This window comes from Anopheles gambiae, chromosome 2 (genome assembly GCF_943734735.2).
Source record: "Anopheles gambiae chromosome 2, idAnoGambNW_F1_1, whole genome shotgun sequence".
Classification (NCBI taxonomy): domain Eukaryota; kingdom Metazoa; phylum Arthropoda; class Insecta; order Diptera; family Culicidae; genus Anopheles; species Anopheles gambiae.
Window position 1 is genome coordinate 6,348,498 of NC_064601.1, and position 19,674 is coordinate 6,368,171.

General features: G+C 51.2%; 1 protein-coding gene across 1 annotated transcript; it reads left to right on the forward strand.

Moving 5' to 3' along the window:
* The first annotated feature begins 4,336 nt into the window (after positions 1 to 4,336).
* Positions 4,337 to 19,573, forward strand: LOC1281589 (mucin-19). The gene is made up of 6 exons (XM_061647831.1): positions 4,337 to 5,340; positions 10,194 to 10,474; positions 11,946 to 12,265; positions 12,367 to 12,603; positions 13,029 to 15,730; positions 16,732 to 19,573. Exons 1-6 carry the CDS (start codon positions 5,037 to 5,039, stop codon positions 18,069 to 18,071), a joined length of 5,184 nt encoding a protein of 1,727 aa, XP_061503815.1. The 5' UTR covers positions 4,337 to 5,036; the 3' UTR covers positions 18,072 to 19,573.
* The last annotated feature ends 101 nt before the right edge of the window (positions 19,574 to 19,674 follow it).

The following is a 19,674-nucleotide window of genomic DNA, read 5'->3' on the forward strand; positions in this document are numbered from 1 at the left end:
TGGTCATAAAACAGTTCCAGACACCTCCAGCTAGCAAAGGTAAAGCTTTTCCCAAGGTCAACACTGGATGCGGGGTTTTCCCCGCGTGTCTCGGCAGGTCGTCCCAAAGCAAAACGGTGGTCCCTTTTATCGGCTTGTGTGAAACCGGACACCTGACAGCAAGGTTAGTGCCCAGACCTAGACAAATCTCTTCCCACAGGGACATTAAAATGCTGATTTTGCTGTGCCTTCTTAGGGCGTCCGAAGGTTAAACGGGTAGAGACTCGACTTCGAAGGGCCAAATCTGCCTCATCTTGTGTGGCTTAGCTTTGAGTTTTTGAATTTGAAGAAGCAAAGCGACGGGCAAGCCTGATTAGGAGGGCCCAACGTCTTATCAGCATCCCAATTTTCCTATCCGTAATATAGCGGGTAAACACACTTTCCCTAAGAGTCTACTGACCCACAAAAAACACACACCAAATCCCGTAATCGGAGTGTTCAGAGTGTTTATGAGTGTGAGGCACCCGAAAACCCCGGCTTATCTTAAAGCGAACCCGACCCGACCAAGTCCACCCCATGCATGATTCCACGATTCCGCTGTGGTGTGTATGTTTAGATTTGGAGGCACAAGGTTCGTGAGCTGCGTGAAAGCATTAGCACAAGTGCCTTCCCTCCGGGTCCGGGTTGTCGGGCTGTGGACATTGGTTGTTTAAGCTGCCGATGGAGACGGAATACTCAGCAGAGTATAATGCTTACGGGGTGTAACTTTACAACGGCGCGACTACTACTACTACTACTGCTGCTGCTGGTGGTGCCTCGTGAAGTCTCTCCGGTGTTTGTCAGCTTCATCATAAGCGGCTCAAATGACGGCTGACTGGGATTGTGTATACATGCGAGCGTGAGAAAATGTCCGTCCGAGTACTTTGAAATGAGTCAACCGTGCAGAGTTGGTTGGCTCTTTTTTGCTGTAAAATTCATAATAAATGAAGCAAGTATCAATATCCATACATATATCACTAACAAGGGCGGGTTTGTCGTCTGCTGTCTTTTGAGCATCTTTTCAACACGTTTGTTTGCGTTTACTGTTTGCGACAAACAAGTGCGTTAACCTTTAAACAAGAGCTGTAAAGCGTCGCCCCAAACGGGCAAGAAGTCACTCTAAAGCAATTACCCCCTATCGAACAACCGAACCATTCCATTTACACTGTCCACCATCCACCGTTCTCCTACCCCATTAACCCCTGCACAGTTCGAGGCCTACTCTAATCTAAAATGCCGACATACATGCCCCGGTGCGCGGGGTCGAGCAGAGCAGACGCGTTGTTTTAAATTACCAGTCCGACCGTTAGAGCATGCATGCATGCGGGTGCATACGGTGTGCCGTTGAGGGCTTTCCTTTTCAATTTGCCTAGCCTCCTCCTCCTACACAGCCTCATCTTGCTTTGTGCCAACTATTTTTTTTGTGGGCGGAAAGGGCCAACCTAGACACTCGGAGCTCGCCTCCCAATCCCTCGCGAGTTAGACTTCCTAGACGACCGCCCGACTCAAAATTGGCGCCGACTGCTCTCTCTCTCGCGTGTGTTTCGATCGTGTTTTGTGGTAATAAAAATTGGAAAACTTTAAAGCAAATTTCTACCTCCCCCAAATGCAAGTAGCCGTTACTTCAGGTGGTTTTGAATGCAGACACCGGCACAAACACACATGCAAACGAGAGGGAGAACAACAAAAAACAGGGAGCGGTTACTCGCAGCTGAGAGCCTACTACGATGGATTGGTAAGGGCCCCAGCAGTCAGCGGGCGTAAAACAAAACAGATGAATTAAATGCGCCCGCCATGCGACCAACCTAACCCCTCCCTTTCCCGCCTCCATGCAACTGCAGTTGCAGCAGTCACTGGGGGGGAGCGATAGTTCGGTAGAAAATGAGGGCGTAGCGGAATCGAAACATGACAACAGAGAGAAAGAAGAAGTAACAAACACTTTGACCTGCCCTTGCGCATGAATGGACACACACACACAGTGTGTCCGGCCGTCCCGTTCGGCGGTCAAGTGGTTTTCGCTGTAGCAAGACGACAAATAAATGGAAGGAAGGAAAAAGGAAACAGAGAAAACAGAACGAACAAGACCCCCTTTCATTCCAGCAGAAGGAGGAAAGCTTGCACCCATACACAGGTACGCCACAAGGTACCGAGTGTGCTCCCTTTCCACCCTACCCAACCCTACCCATGCAGAAGGAGGGGCTCGGCCATCAGTGAGGGGGGGTTTGTTGCGTGGGTAGGTGTGTAGGTTGGTGTGCCTCCAAACACAGCCACAAATCAACCTTCGAGCCCGAACGGGTCGAAGCAGTAAGCCGCACCGAGGGCGCATTATGCTGGCTTCAGCAGTTGGTGACGTCGTGCACCGGTTGTGGGTAGTGTGTGGCTTCAGCAAAAACCCTCCCGAAAACTCGTCGGTGCGCTAGTTTGCCTCCTCTCCGCCTCCCCCTCCCTCGGGTCGGGCTGTGTCGGGAATGGAAGATTGTTGCGACACTGAAGTGTCAACGGCAACACACAGTCAGTTGCAGGCACAAAACCGGCTCTTACCCCTTTGTGCTTTGCCTCTCAGCTCCCAATCCCTTCCGCGTGATCGTTTCGCGGTCGGGGAATCGACCGTATTTATGGCACCGCGAGCACCGCTTCCCTGCGGGTACACCGGGTAAGCCGCCCGGCAAATGTAACGGCACGTACACACGACGGCGACAGCGGCGCCCGCTGTACTCACCAACACACACGCACACGAGCGCATAAGCATAGTTCGGGAGAGTGCCCACAGCATAGCAGGCGGTGCAGCATAAACTTACATCGCCACAGTGGTATGGGTTCAGGCCCCATCCAGCGGGAAGGGAATTCCAACGTTGCAACTTTTGCGGTCACCGGTGGACCAGCGAATGGAAACATCTGCTGCAATTGGTGCGGTTTTCTGTGCCGATAGGGTCGTTTCCGGTGTCCTAGCGACGGTGTGGATGTGGCCCGGTGCGGAAGGACACACCTATTTCGGGTTGCACGATCTTCGGTGCCACTTCCGGCCGTTACAGCGGATGGGCTTGGGAAAAGTGCCGCACGGCGTACATGCACGCCTACGGGGCTGTGCGATCTTCAGCGGCTGAGTGGCTGAGTGGCTGACACTCAGCACGCGCACGATCGCAACGGAATGCGTGCCGGGGTTGATGATGTGTGTGTGTTTGTGTGAGAAAATGCATGTGCGGCTTGGTGGTATAGGTGTGCACGGGTTTAGTTTCAGGTGTCTCTTTCTCTCGCTTTCTCTTCCTGTCCTGCTCATTCGGTTGCGCTTCATCCCTTACGATTTTAAGCGGTAACTCGCACTAGGGTAAATGGGGTGGAAAGAAATTAGCCTTTCACTATGAAATTGTAAAACTAGTCAATTTGACCCGGTACCAGGGCTTTACAAAAAAAGTTGTGGAAAAGTATAATAATACCTAGAAACGGTATTGTTTGTAACAACTGAATGTACTATTTGAAATACAAGAGATACAGCAAGTGCGATTCTGAACTATTTAGGCAACTGAAATTGATCCTAAACTCACACCGGTTCAGTGATAAAAACAACAGTCTAAAACTTTATTGATCCTGTAACCCGTTGGTTGATCCGTTTAACCCATACAATTTCTGGAATTGATCCCCAACCAATACTAATCCCGAAACAGATCCTAAACCCATACCGTTTCAGAAACTGATCCTTAACCCTTAATGGCCCTAGAAGAGATTATCAACATATACAGGTCCTGAATCCTGAACATCTGTTCAGGAAAAGATTCTAAACCCGTACCGAATATGGGACGTATCTTGAGCCTATTGAAACTGATACCATACTAAGACCATTTCTGGAACATGTACAGAACCCATGTTCGTCCTTAAACTGATACATTCAGTTTAAAAACTGTACCTAAATCCCACCCATTCATGGAACGGATCACGAACCTGTTCCAATTTAGAAATCGACACAGTACCTACTCCGATCCAGTAACTGATTCCGATACCATACTGCTACCAATAAACCTTTCCCTACAGCAGATTTTGTTTTTAGCGGAATGATTTGGAAGAAAAAAAGCTAAATTTTTAACACTTAAAAAACGTTTTATGATCCTTTGTTTCTACTCTTTTACATCCAAATGCTAATAAACTTTCAATGTTTTTTTTTTGATAAATTAAGCCATTATATTTATCGTTAAAACACCCATTTTCAAAATCAATTCGCCCATCCTTTAAGCCCTTCAACGCTCCCACTGTGCACGGGGTGTAATTAACAAAAAAAAGAGCACCGCGAGTTCCCAATCGCACGACCGAAGCCACGTGAGTGCTCGCCGTTCGCTCAGTTTCTCCGAAAAGAGCAAGCGTGCAGGATGTGGTCGCCGTGTCGCTCCGTCCGAAAACCGTTCTAAGCTTGCGCGTAGCATGCAATTTCCGGTAAAGTTTGGCCAATGGTTTTTTGGGAGTGATGGTTTCTAGCAACAAATCAACCACCCAGGCATGCCAGTGTTAGTAGTTGCAGCGTAGCAGAGAAAACCAGGAGAGAGGAAAAGCAAATCTTCCCACGCCTGCACGAATGTGTTTCTGAAAGTGTAGCGCGCGTGTGTGTGTGTGTGATGAAAGGTGTCCAGCATCCAGTAAGGCCAGTTTGCCCGTTGCCCATTCTCGTTCGCATTCCAATGTGCTGGGCGCTAAGTGATGCTGTGTGCAAGAAGAAGCCGATGATGATGATGCTGATGATGTTTCGGTGGTGAAGTGGTGTTGGTTTCTCCTTTTGTTTTATGCTGAGAAAAGTGCCTACTGAGAAAAAAGCAAAAGATCGTGTGCAGAAGAAAATTAATTGAAGCAGCACACCCAAACCAAACCTGTGCGCGTACAAAAAGTCATTGACGAGCAGGTCACTGCTCGTGTGTGTGTGTGTCTGTGTTTGATTGGTATTGGTCAGCAAGATACGTGTGCGTGTGTGTGTGTTGATTGTTCCCTCAAACCCCCAAACCCGACCACCCAGGTGTTGCAGCACAACATGAGGCAAAATGCCGTTCGTGAAGCGTGTCGTAACCCCCAAGTACATCGCCCGCTCGTCCAAGTTGGCGCTGCAGCCGTACGCGGCCGCCCCGACCATCCCGGTGGCGGACAATGAGTTCGAGGCGCTGACCAACGTGACGCTCAGCAATGCGCTGCGCCAGCTCGCGTCGCTCGTCTACATCTCGAACCAGATCTTCACCGAGCTGCACCAGGAGCTGTCCAGCGTGAATGAGCGGTCGCTCGGCATCAAGCAGCGGATCGACCGGCTGTCCGCGAAGGTGGACCAGTGCGATCCGAAGCAGGTCACCGTGCGTAAGTATTATTTCGGGGCGGATCGATCGAGCAAACAACAACCGTCGTTTTCTGTAGGGTCATTTTGCTTACAACGCACATTGCCGCCCCTTTCTTGGAACGCCCTTTCCTCCAGCAATCCCCGGGCCACCCACTCTCTCATTTTCGGGGTCGTATGGTTTAAATCAATGGCCCATTAACTCCATCTGTGTGAAGCAATCAACGCAAACCAGATCTCCCCAACAACAGCAGCAGCAGCAGCAGGCGAGCGGTTGTCGGTGCCTACTAAGACCACAATGCTTTTTTCTGCTAGCCCGGCTGTTCTATCAATTCCTCCCATTTGATTCCAAGGAGGGAAATTTACATGGTGGTGAAAGAAAAACTCCAACTCCAACAGCATTAGCCTTACGTGAAGATTACGTGACGTAATGTGTGTTTGTAGGGGCCCGAGATTCCGGGATCTTCCAGCACTCCACATTACCGAGAAAGAGACAGAGAGACAGAGAACAAGATGAAGTTCCATTACCCCGAGCAAATAGCATTAAAAGTGCCGGAAGAGCAGCAGCAGCAGGCCGATCTCCGAATCGAAGTGCGGCTTCCTTCTTCTTCCGCAGCACCGTGCCCAGGGACGAGCCCCTTCTATTCTTCTAGGGCCTACTGTCAAGGGAAGCGTCGTCGTGTGCGCATCGTTGGCATCTTAAAATGCCCTCCCGTCCGTGTGTGTCGGGCACAACGGACGGGCGTAGCAGCTGCTGCCGCTTGTTGGGTGTGTGTGTGTGTGTGTGTGTGTGTGTGTGTGTGTGTGTGTGTGTGTGTGTGTGTGTGTGTGTGTGTGTGTGTGTGTGTGTGTGTGTGTGTGTGTGTGTGTGTGTGTGTGTGTGTGTGTGTGTGTGTGTGTGTGTGTGTGTGTGTGTGTGTGTGTGTGTGTGTGTGTGTGTGTGTGTGTGTGTGTGTGTGTGTGTGTGTGTGTGTGTGTGTGTGTGTGTGTGTGTGTGTGTGTGTGTGTGTGTGTGTGTGTGTGTGTGTGTGTGTGTGTGTGTGTGTGTGTGTGTGTGTGTGTGTTTGCAGCATCTTTACGAGCGCCTGCTGCTGCTGCTGCTGCGCCCCAGAGGGTTGTCACCAGACGACGCTTGCATTCCCATTTGCGCGACCGTACTTCGGCGGCGCCCTTCTCCCTAGGTCCAGCAAATCACTGCCAGCAGCAGCAGCAGCAGCGAATGTTTGTCACAGCGCGTCGCCGTCTTGGCAGACGCCGCATGCCCTTTCGGATGTGTTTTAAGCCCCGAAAAGGGAGGAAACGATCGTGTTTTTCGAGTCATTTTGGAATGCTTTCTCGGGGCTTGCCGTTTGGAGAGAGAGAGAGAGAGAGGGGACCGTGGGCGGTAAGGGACCAGCAGAAGTGCTCCGACCGCCAAGTAATGATGCTTAAGTTGGAGGGGTGAATGGGGTGGGCACAAGCAACATGGATCGGTGCGCGCAACTCGTTCTGCCCTTCTGCGCTCTCGGCTGCGCACAGCACTCACCTGTAGTGGTGGTGTGTATGGATGTTCGGCGTGGCGCAAACACACCTTTACGGCCGCGAGCGACGCTGGATCAGCGGCCGCGCGATCGCATGATTGTGCATGATTGTGTGTGTGTGTGTGTGTGTGTACACCAACACGACGGACGAAGCGAAACCACGCGCGTGTTTGGGTTCGCGCAAAGCAAAGCAAAGCAAAAAAAAACCCGTCCATCACACACAACTCTCCTCGGGCAGCGGCGCTAAATCTTTCGACCAAGCGCAACTGGCGGCCTCTGCAGGGTTGTAGAAACCTGTTTAGTGGACAAACGGTTCAACACAGTTTTTGCGATACTTTTTTGTTGTTGTGCAAACTGGCGTTTTGGTGCATTTTAAGTCAACGTAACGTGGGTTTTTACGCAAGAAATGCATTATCTATTATGAACTCTTGATAGTTTTTGTGAAGGTTTGTCACTGCGAAGCAAAAAGGCGTAAGCTATCAATTAGACAGAACGGACAACTCTGCACATTATGACGAATTCTTCTTTTTCGAAAGCTTATGGCAATCTTTATGTAATCAGTTCCTATTTGAATCCAATGACATGCTTTGCCGCATGAATGAACTGTTCAGATGAGTATAAAACGTTTCCGATTTGACTCTTAATTAAGAAGAACTGAAAGCAGTTCTAAAAGGATAAAATTAACCTTTTTTAGGGCAGCAATATGAAACTATTTCGTTTTGATTATTTGTGATATGATGATCTCAAACAACAATTTGGATTAAGTTGCGGCTTAATGTCAGCAAACTCTCATTAAAGTGTGTCTATTTTCGTTATTATCACTATTATTATTCTTTTTATTTGGCTCTACAACATTAGTAGGTGTAGTCATACCTAATTCTCTAATGAGCTTTGCTTTTTGAGACTTTTTGGTGTACTCATAGCTGAATATTCAGTCCTGCGTATGAAGGTTCGCTTCAAACAATTCTAGAACCCCTGACGGGCATGTTATTAAGTCATATGAGTTGACGATTCTGGACGAAACAGTAACTTCGCCCTTATTACTAGAAAAAGTGAAGCATAAAATGGAAATAAAATAAATATAATATATCTCATTGTAGTATCGCCTTCTTCTTCTTCTTCTTCTATTTAGCGTAACCGTCCTACGCGGACATGCTGCTGGCCTAATATAGGCTTTCGAGGCTCATTCAGATACCACACGCAGGCTTGCTATTGGGGGACGCGGGACGGTTAATATGAGGCTTGAACCCACGACGGGCATATTGTTAAGTCGTACGAGCTGGCGACTGTACCACGGGACCGCCTCAAATCGTCTACATCAGGGGTATTTAATTTGGAGCACCCGATGAAATGATAATATTGCCTATTGTGAGCAATGTTTATATTTTTTTACATTTCAAGACGAAATCTAAGATTCAGTAAGAGACATCTGCAAAAGATTTAATATCTGTAACGTTGTGCAGAACTCTGTTCTAGATCAATATCTATTTATGATTGGTTTATACAAAAAGATAAATGTTTAGCGATGTATTTCATATTCAAAAAGAGCTCTCTCTCTCTCTCTCTCTCTCTCTCTCTCTCTCTCTCTCTCTCTCTCTTGTGAGTTATCTTTTGTATAACTGTGCCTTCGTGTACGTTTAAGAGTATTCAACGCAAAAATGCGAAACACGCTCCCTATAGGACATTGCAGGTGCTACAGCACACAACCGGTGTTCTCTATTTTACCTTAATAAACTAAACGTGAACTGCTTGGAAATGTGTTCAAATTTCGTTTTGTTCAGCACGCAACTGCCCCGCACTCATTAGACGCATTGTGTATGCCCTGGAACACGATTTGATTAATTAACCGTTTTGACATCCCTGTATGTGGTGCCTTCCACATTCACCGTCCCTCCGGTTGCCTTCTCTCGAGGTCGCCCGACACAACACCTAGAGCGCGCTCTACCTGCAATCATCATCATCATCGTGCACGGTTCGTTCTCATGCTTCTCATAAACCTCACCGCACAGCCACAGCCATTTGAACAAAAAAGCCATAGCAACCCCACAAAACCATACCGGCCTACCCTTCCCAACTGCCTCCTGACAGATGGTACGCGCTCGCTTGCTTGCTTGCCGCGCATACAATAGCACTGCGCTAGCGCTCTCTCATGCTTTATGCGCACCGTGTACCGTACCGTTTCCACCGTGCAGCACCCTTCCCTGCCCGCTGGCGCCCTTCCTCCAAAACCCGGTGTTTTTAGGTTGGAAAAGAAATCTTCCGTTTGTTATTTAAATCGAGAGCAGGCAAACATGACCACCGGCGAAACCGGCTGTCAAAAACCCCCCCTTGCCTTCCGTCTGTGGCGGGCAGGACTTCCTGCGCAAGCTACGACGACAACTGAGCGCAAGCGTTTGAGATGCTCCGCATGCGTATGCGTGCGTGTGTTTGTGTGCGCTTCTCATCTCTTTCGTTCTCCTTTTTTCATTCGGTCATTCGTACGCTCGGCATGCTTGCGGGGCGGAAGTGAAATTAAATTTGACATTCCCATTTGCCATTTTGACGAGACAACAATGGATGCCGGGGCTGCCCGTTTGCAACAATGCGTTGCGAAAACACACACACCGGGTTGGTGTAGAGACGCGCACGACACGACACGACACGTTGCCGGTGTGAACCTCTACACCACCAAGGTGTGAGCTAGGTGGCCGAGTGGTGGTGGTGGTGGTGCTTGTTGCACTAATTTTCAATTATGCCGTTCGTATCAGCCCTGTTTTCGGGGACGTCTAAGCTTATCGCCACCAAAAACCGGCAAAAGCGACGCTTGCCGCTTAATTTACACACATTGTTGAAATTTGAATTTCGTTGCCGCCTCTATCTAATCAAGTGCCACCGGTTTCCGTGTCACCGGGCTGTCGGTGAAGCAGGGGGAGAGGTAAAACAAGAGAGGGAAGGGAGCGCCAAAACCAGCATGTAAGCTACATTTAGAGCAGTGTGCGCCGGGGCTCGGGCGCATTAATTATCAGTCCGCCGTAAAACAATTCACGACACCCTCGGACAAAAGTAAAAGCCCGTCCATCCACGTCCCATGGGTGGCAAAGGGGTGGCAGGGGAGCAAGACAAATGTCTCAGTTTCAGCGGTTATGTGAGAAATGCCTTGCCCATCTCGGGTGGAGTACGTTTCGTTCGGGTGTATCATTTGTCCCTCCTGACAACAAAAGAGCCACCTTACACACCGCTAATTTGCTTTCGCTCTCTTGCCGCTTCGATTGTTTTTGCCCTCCCCCCCCCCCCCCCTTCTTCCTCGTCACACGTTCACGCCTTTTAATTATGCACCCTCTCCTTCTTCTTCTTCTTCTTCTTGCTCTTCTCCCCAGCCGAGAGTGACCTCGATACGTTCGTGCAAATTAAGCAGCACTACACGACCAAGTACCATGTCGACACGGGGCTGTTCACCGTGGCCACGCGGTCCGAGACGGTGCAGGAGCTGTACGAGGCGGCGGCCAAAACGCCCGTCGCCACGATCGCCGAGATGGACCGGATCATGGGCAACATTGCCGGCAACAGTACGGAGGCGTTCATCTGCACGCCGGTCCTCAGCCGGCAGCGGCGCAACGCGCGCACCAACAACGTCGACCTGGACATCGAAGTCAGTCTGGTATGTATCACGTTACCGAACGCGCACTCTCAACTATTCTCCCATTACACGGCAGTCTATGTGAGGAACTGCTCCGCTTCCTTCCGAAGGTCTTCATTAGTGTGTGCCCGGGTAATGAGGGCCGGAATCAGGGTCATGTCCGGAGACCCCTTTTCGGTTGACCACAAAGCCCGTATTTACTTACGGCGGTTTCCTTTGGACCATTCTTGCCGCATTTGGGAGGTTTTCTTAGTTCCCGCGCAACCCGATAGTCATCTACCTTTTTTCCCCCCTCCCTTAGCGCGGCACCTGCGAGGAGTCGCTTTTGCGTGCTGGCCCAGCTGCTGGTCCCAGGCCACAATCTAATCAGAGCTGTTGATTGATGTCACTTCGCCTTCGCGCTCCGATTGTGGTGTAGTGGTGCGGTGTGCCCAGGGAGTCGCTATCGATAGACAAACATGCTTGACCAAGTGCTGTGCAAACACAGATCGGATGGTCGATTGGAGGGATGACGTTTTGTTTGATTTGCCATTGACTGTGGCTGTGGTTATCTCTGCGCATCTCTTGAAGTGTGTAAAGCTGTGTGCACCCTTTCGCAGGTCACACTTGATTGGGCACTTTAAACGAAATGACAGGCAGAAAGCTCCATTACTTCGTGTACTACAATGTTTTGGAGAATTACTGTTGACCCAAGCTAATCGGTTTAATACATCTGTTATTGTCTATCTGTCCAGGCTGATGCCTTAATGTCTGAGCATCATCAGGTTGTATTGAATATTGATAGGCCAAATGAATCATCAATGTGTGGACTGTAATGCGCTATTTCTGAGGACTTTTTGAACAAAGAAGTCTAAAGAGCTATTAAACTATTACGATTATTGAGCAATCTCCAGGGATTTTTTGAATGATCTCTAAACTAGAAACAGTGATATTGTCTATAGAGCGCATCTTCAGAATTCAGAATTGTGTTTAGACGCTAAACTTCAAGGTGTGACGTTTCTTCAATCGTCTGAGAGAACTCTTCTTGGGGTTTTGAACAAATGTATCACCGAATGCATCACCCGAAACCTAGAATTGGGGAGAATTGTGGGGTAGTTTGGGCTCTTCAATTTGGGACTTTTCTTAGATTGTCAGAGGGACCATCTGCTTGGGAGTTTTGAACTAAATTATCTCTGAAACATTCTCTGAATTGAACAATCTATATAATCTATAAAACTTCAGTATTATACTTCAACTTCAGAATATTTTGAAGATGTTAGGAGCTTTGGGTGTTGAAACTTTAATTTGCGATATTTCTTAGGTCATCAGAAGGAAGAGGAAGCTCTTGAAAGTTTTGAACAAATTTTAACACTGAACCTGATTCAAAGTTGTTATCTATGTAATACATAACCAGAATTCAGAATTTTGAAGAGTCACGATAGTTTAGTTATGAAATCATCTACATGTCACAATTTCTTCATTCTCAACAATTCCAACACATTCCTATTTCCAGCCAACGGCCGTTCAGGATCTACGCAAATGGACATCCACCGAGGCCATCGGCGACGTTACGACCGGCATCGCGTGCTCCGCCAAGATCGCATCCCACAGTTCCACCAACAATTCCGTCCTACCGTACATTACCGAATCGCCCACCGATCTGACCGACGCACCGACCACCTCCAACATGGCGGCGTCCGGTGACGAAACGGACCTCGATGCAATCACGACCCTAGCGGAATCGGGTATCCCAAGCACCAACACTAGCGGCGATGATCGTGTCGATCATCTGCTGCCCTCCCCGGCCGAGCAATGCCGCATTTTGGCCTCCAAGTGAGTTTGGCTTTTTGTTTACTCTGCACAGACGTCGCACAGAGGGACACCACCGTCTAATTCGCTGTTTACATTACTCCCCCACCAATCCGTGTGTACAGGTTCCCCGCGGAAACGATCAAGATCGACACCTCGGGCCGGGCGTTCGACCGCATGTCGTCGACGCGCAAGTCGCTGGTGTGCTACACGACGACCCGGCAGAAGAAGGAGGGTGACGCGGCCAAACCGGAAGAGGATACGGTCAGGCGGAGGTCCCGGTTGAGGCGCCCGCGAGGCAAGCGGCGCAACACGATCGCCAGCTCGGACCAGCGGGAAATTGCGGAAGTCATCAACAAGGGGTATGTCAATGGGGGCGCGAAGGGGGCAATACCGTACTCAATCATCGCTTTTTGATCGCTGCATCATCATCATCATCGTACACAGTATGGTTCTGCACTGGACCCGGGCTGCGCTCGTGCCGCTGTACAGTTTTTGCGCGCTGTTCGTTTGTGTGTGTGGTGTTTGATAATTTTGATGTTGTTTGTTTCTGTTTTTTTTTTTGTTACGTGTTGCCCATTTTAACTAAACAATGTGCAGTCTAACAGCGCTCTATTAGCTTCTCTTCAGCATTATGGGTTCGGAAATCGGAAGACTAGGAAGAGGATGGTTGTAGATAGAGAGGCTTTTTCTGTTCTGATAGGACACCCGACAACGAACCCGTAATGCTGAAGCATCGCCGCTTGTCTAAACGATTTCGTCTCTGTCTCTCTCACCTCCCCCACAGAGAACCCGAGAGCGGTACGGTGGACGAGCATCCGGTGTGCGATTTCGGCGAGCTAATGCCTGCGATACGCAGCAAGTCGGGCGATCTGCTGCGCAAGGAACCGTCCTTCTCGGCCGAGTGGGCCAAGAGCTTCAACAAGATGTCTCACTTCAACTCGCTCAAGCAGTGGGGCATGAACCGGCTGCGCATGATGAACCGCGACTCATCGTCGGCGAGCCAGCGCGACAAGGATCAGGACATTGACGACTTCAATATCCACGATGCCACGCTCGCGCGGCAGCCCAGCGTTGGGGGGAGCCGGCGCCGGGGCGGCAGCACCACCGACAGGGAGAAGCGCCTTTCGCACGATCGAAAGCCGTCTTACTCGTCGTCGGAGCGCAGCTCGACCGGCATTCTTGGGGGAACGGCGGCGTACCTGCCCGCCTCGATCAATCCGGTGAAGCTGCGGGAAACGTCCACGATACGGCGCCAGCGTCGCACGGCACTGGGCAACAGGGATGAGCCGCACTCGTCCAGCGGCAATTGGAGCGCGAGTTCCGAATCGGGCCGCACGTCGATCGGTAGCGAGATCACGACGACCAACACGCACCCGAAATCGAGCGCATCCAGCACGTCGTTGAACCACAGCAATCCGATCAGTTCGAGCGCTCCGCCGAGTTCGATCGTGAGCCGGCGTCGGTTCTTCAACACGTCCGCGTCGAGCAGTGTGACGAGCGAGGGAACGATCACGCCGGATCTGCAGACGTTTGACTACCACGATGAGGGCGGTGAGACGAGCTCGGTGTATTCGTGCGATACGGAGGGGTACTACACCTCGTTCCACGTGGACTCGGGACTGAAAACGCTGAAGGAGGAAGAACCCATGACGCCGCTACAGTCGACGACGGCTCTATCAAGCATTACATCGTTTTCGAGCTCGGGCAATACGACCGTGGTGTCGGATTACGACGTGTACGGCAAGGGCTCGACGTCCACGACGACCAGCTCGGCTGGCACGATCTGCACGGTGCTGGCGGAGGGTGACAAGAGTGTCAGTGCCAGTGCCTCCAACCTGCCCAAAATCCCCGAGCGCAAGAGCTCGCTGACGAAGCTGAACCGCAGCAACAGCACGGCCAGCAATGGCACGCTGGAGCGCAGCTATTCGAGCAGCACGCTCGGCAGCACGCTGGACAGTACCGGCACGATCAAGCGCAACGGCGTGCTGATCCAGAAGGAGGTGCTGAAGATCCTGCGGCAGGAGAACAACAACCGCCTCGACGTGGCGGACGGCAATGCGCCCAAGGTAGCCGGGACGCCGGGAGCAGTGCAACCGTCCAGCAGTGAGGCGGTCAGCAGCAAGCTTCCGCCCACGGCCGAGCCGGAACACTCCGAATCGTCCGACGTGGAGTGCGTGGAGCGTACCGAAAGACTGAAAGTGAAGACAACGATCAACACGAGCCGCATTCCTTCCATGTGCATCATCACCCCGACGAACAGTGACGATGAGCAGCAACCGGCTGGCACGGCAACGGCGAAGTCGGCCACGCAGAGGGATAATAAATCGACCGACAAGGCAGGTATTGGTGCCGGCAAGCGCCGGCCCTCCCTCGCCGAGTCGACCTCCTTCGAGCTGAAGAAACCGAAAGACTTCCGCAAGCACTCGCTGCTCCCGCTGAATAACGTGTTCGATCGGATCAAGGGCGCGCTGCCACATTTGAAGAAATCGCCCACCAAGGAGGACGCGACGGGTGGCTTTTCCACCACCACCACCAGCCCCAAGGATCCCGAGGAGGCGGCCGTTGGTGGTGGTGAGTATGTGGAGATTTCCAAGGGACGCAAAACACCGAACGAGCTGACCGTGCGGCGCAATCTGGCCACCGTGCTGTCGGGCAATCTGAACGAGGAGACGGAGTACGTCTCGCTGAACGAGCTGCCCTGCAACATCAAGTGTGAGGGCGCCAACTTCCTGGCGCTGGATGAGGGCAAAGGTGTCGGAGTGGAAGGGTCGCCCGCTGCTGCCACCGAACTCAGCGAGGATGCGCTCCAACAATCGGGTCAAGATGGCGGAAGCGATGGGCCGGGCCTGGGCGGCATCGGACGGCAGGCTGCGCTGAAGGGTGCTGCGCGCGTGAAGCTGGATGCGAACGGGCGAGCCATTTTCTCATCTGACAGCTTGAAGCGACGGAAGGGTGCCCACACGACGTTCGCTCCCGGCCCATGCGTAAAGGATGTGTCGTCGCGCGAAGCGCAATGTAAACAACAGCATCCTCCTGGGCAGCAGCAGCAGCAGCAGCAGCAGCAACAGTACGCAGGAAGCAATGCTGGCGGCACAGTGAGTACAACGAACCCAGTCATTGGTGGAGCGCCCGCACTACTGCCCACAACGCGAACACTACTGCTGAAGCGGCCGCTCGTGTCGGCCCGTTACGGTACACCGCGCATCGGACCAGCTCCGGCAGTGGAGCCAGCGAAGAAAACGCTCGTGGCCACGATTCTCCCCAACAGTGCCAAACCCGCACAGCAGCCCCCGCCCCTTCGCAGAGACGCCCGCGAACTAGCCAGCATGCGTTCGTTCTCGCCGTACGGAGCGGACGTGAGCAGGGGCGACCACCGTGGTGCCGCGTTCTACGCTGGTGCTGCACCGATTGCAGGGTATCAGGCGCCCTCGGTCGCGGGAACGGCAGCAGCAGCAGCAGTAGGCCATGCGAAACTGTACCCCGAAGGTAAGCAGAACGAGCGCTTCCGCGTGCACGCACTCTATGCACCCGCCGAGTAGCGTAATTTTAGGTTAGCGAGCACAATCACCCCTCTCGTCGAGCACGACGTAGTAGCAGTAGTGGTAGTCTCTGTTGCCAGGGGAGACGGAGCAGAAGATTACAAAAAGAAGGACGTAGAGTGAGAACGGGGGAAGAGAGTAACACGCGCGCAGAATCGTGTGTGTGTATCGCCATGTTTTGTTTTCGTGTAACATAATTTCATTATTTGCTGTCCTGTATGGCCTTTTACTATTTGCTTGAGTTGTTTTCTGTTTTGTGACAATGTGGCCAACTAACAACAAAAAAGCACCCCCCGCCACACACACACCAATCTCACCGCGGACATGAAAGTGTACATAATCTTCAGCGAGGGGAAAAGTATTAACACGCCGCCACACTGCTTTAAAGACGTTTTTTGGCCGACATTTGCGCGCTTATTTACTTAGAGTATTCTGTTAACTACAAAAGTACAAAACAAAACGATTAGCTACTTATTTATACCCACCCGGGCGACAGATTTTACTTACACCTACACACGTACATTAATATATTGCTTCTTCTTTTTCTTTTTTTTACTTAATAAAACTTTGATGAAAAACTGTTTCCGTCTTTCGTGTGTTGTCTCGACAGCTTCCCTAACACATTGTGCCGTTTAGCGCGTTTGTTGTGCTGTGTGTGTGTGTTCATTGAATGTCTTTTTTTTACTAAAAATGTAATTAAACTTTGTAGTAGAAATAACAAAACTCCGGACACATTTCTACACATGTTAAAAGCCGCTTTGCAATCATCTTTCACGCGCCTTTTGCACCTCTTTTGCACCTTAGAATCTGGGTATAGAGTGTTAGTTCCGCCATCTGCACACTACATTCGCACACATACACACAAACACACACACTCCACAGTAGACACATGTTTCGGATTGGCATCACCATCCCATGGATCTGACCTTTAACGCTGCTTCTTTGCAGGTGCACACTCGCTTGACCGTTCTAGCATACGGAACTGGTATCCGGACAAGCTAACCGTTCAGCGCAATCCCAGCGCCGCCACCACGCTGCCCACGCGACCCGACTACGCGCGAACGTACCGGGCGGCGGCCGGCCAAGACTACGCACCGCCCCGTGCGCTAATGTCGGCCGGCGGGTTTGCCAGTCCGCCGGCCAGCCCGCTCGTACCGGACACCGCCGTGCCCGATCCGCACAGTCTGTACGCGATTCCGAACAAGGTGAAGCCTTCCCCGCTTGCCGCCGCCGCCGTGCCGAAGCCAATGGACCGTAGTCTCCGCTCGATACTGGCCGAGCAGAGCGAGCTGTCGCCGATCAAACCCTGCCAAACGAACCCATTCCGGACGTCCACCCCGTCGAAGGAGGACGAGGCGCTGGGAGCGTTGGGACCGCTGCACCACCGTCTCCTGTCGTCGAACGTGCGGTCGCTGGGCAACTCGCCGGTACATTCGGGCCGGTCGACACCGCGCGAACTGCTCGAACCGTCGCAGCCGGCCGGTGGTGGAACGCCGCGCGGCCGGCACAGCTGGGCCTCGAACAGCGTCGAGGTGCCGAACACGTGCTCGGACCGGCTCGGCACACCCAAGACCAGCCTGATGGACTTCAAGAAGCTGCTGCTAGCGCACGGCACCAAGACGCACGCCAGCCCGGGCTCCAAGATGTCCGCGGTGGAGATGCTGAAGAAGAGCAAGGAGACGGCCGCCACACGGCCGAAGGATCAGCCGGGTGGTGGCTCGCCTGCCTCGTCCAGCGGGATGGCCATACTGGACATGTCCGCTTCGCCGAAGATGTACAGCTTCCGGCGGATAGCGCAGCAGGGCGGATATGGTGGATCGCCCACGAAGGGTGCAGGGGGTGGCGGCGGCAGTGGTGGCAAAGGTGCTGCCGGACGTTCCAACTGGCGCTACAACAATATGCGCACGGGCGTCATCTCCACCGCCATCCCGGAAGCGAACAGTGAGGAAGACATTGTTCCACCGGCGCCGGCGACGGCGACGACAAAGAGCGTCGAGCGGGAGGAAACCGTTCGTGCGTCCGGGAAGGCACCGGAAAGCGAGAGCGGTGGTGGTGGTGGAGTGGTCGAGGAAACGATCAGCAGCTTTAAGGAGAACATTTTCCTCAAAGAGGACGAAAACAATTTCATGCGCGGCGAGGTACCGCGCATGACGAAATCGTTCGCCGGCTTCTCGACCGTGGACGGGCGGAAGGATATGGCGGGCGGAAGGTTGTCGCAGGCCGCACGGGACCAGGAAGCGGCGGATGAGGCCGCTTCCAAGCAGGCAGCACTCGAGACGGCACTATAGAAGGGGGTGTGGGAAATAAGCGGTGGCATTCGAGCCACGACTTTCAAGACTTAAGCTACTTCTATTAAGCCTTCAAACTTAATCCGCCCCAACAAGAGGACTTTACGCGCGTGTGTTTATGTGTGCGTGTGTGTGTGTCTGTGTGCGCATTTGCGTGTCTATCCAGAGCTGAGCGATGGGTGTATTCCCCCGTTTGTGTGGCTCTTGTATTTATCCTTATTTATTCTAATTTATTTCCTGTGGTTTTTTTTTTGTTTTGTTCAACTGTTGTTTAGATATTTATGAAGCAATCACACTCAAGCGGCTTCCCATTCGGGAGCGGTTCCCTTCGCTGGCGCTCCCTTTCTCGCTTTTACTCTTGCCTTTAGTTGCTTTAAGAAAAATTGTTAATTTAAAACAAAAAAAAATCATCCCCTTTCTTTCGCCTTTTAGCTTCCCCCCCTCCCCTTTCCTTCTATTTCCGATACTACCCACCCACCCGCGGCGGTGTGTTGGCAATGCATTAGGCAAAACGGTACAAGTGACTTTGCCGCGTGGCGATGCGCTATACTATTGCGCAAAGCGAATTAAGGAATGGAATGATTTCGTTAGTAATAGAAAAAGGCCAAAATTCTTCCGATCGATTAGACACAGAGAGGCTCTCGCTGAACGTGAAAAGTGTGCTATTTTGGCAAGATTTCAATAGGGAATTCCAGTGCCGAAGGAGATTCGCCAAAAAACGAAAAACGGAGAAAAAAAAAACAATCAATACGCTAGCAATGCAAGCCAATTACAGGGTTTCCCACGATTTATTGGTTGGATCCCATAAATTTTTGGTGTATTCCCATATTTTTTTGGTGCGTTCCCACGATTTTTTGGCCGTTTCCCAGAATTTTTTGGTCCAATTGTATTGATATCCAATCGGAAAATACCAATAAATTATGGAAAAGAACCAAAAATCTATGGGAACCCACCAAAAATTGATGGGAACCAACCAAAAATTCACGGGAACTGACCAATAAATCGTGGGAAACCCTGTAATGGTAATATTTAAAATTTAAGAGGACTCAAAAACGACTCAAAACCCCTTTACTAATTCGATCGCTGTACTAGACAAGAAACACATACAAAGTATTATCATGCAAAAGATGAGGCGGCCCCAATACGCGTGTGGCGCACTACTCTAGGAGCACATATTCGACGTAGTTTCATATCAAGGCTAGTAGCATTTAAGGCTTTATCTTCGTATGCATTTACAGCTAAATTGCCCATGCAGCTGCAGCCGAGCTCGGTTAGCATTTTTTTTATTATTATTTTCCTATTTTGGTTTGATGAACGGTGTTGTGTGAGCCGCCGCTGCGTTTCGGCAGCAGCCAGCTGGTGTGTGGCACAGGCAGCTAATAGGACTAAACGATTGCGAAGAGCGAGGACGTGTTCAGAGCATTATTGTTGCATTATTGAATGGAGACATATTTAATGGAAGCAATTTAAGAGAATAAAGCATTAAAATATTTAGCGGTTAAGCGGCAAGGTTTCTTTTTCGGTGCGTTCGTTGCTCATGGAACTAGGTGGCTGATACTTACATTCGACAAATTACAGCGCAAACAGGTGATATACAGCAAAT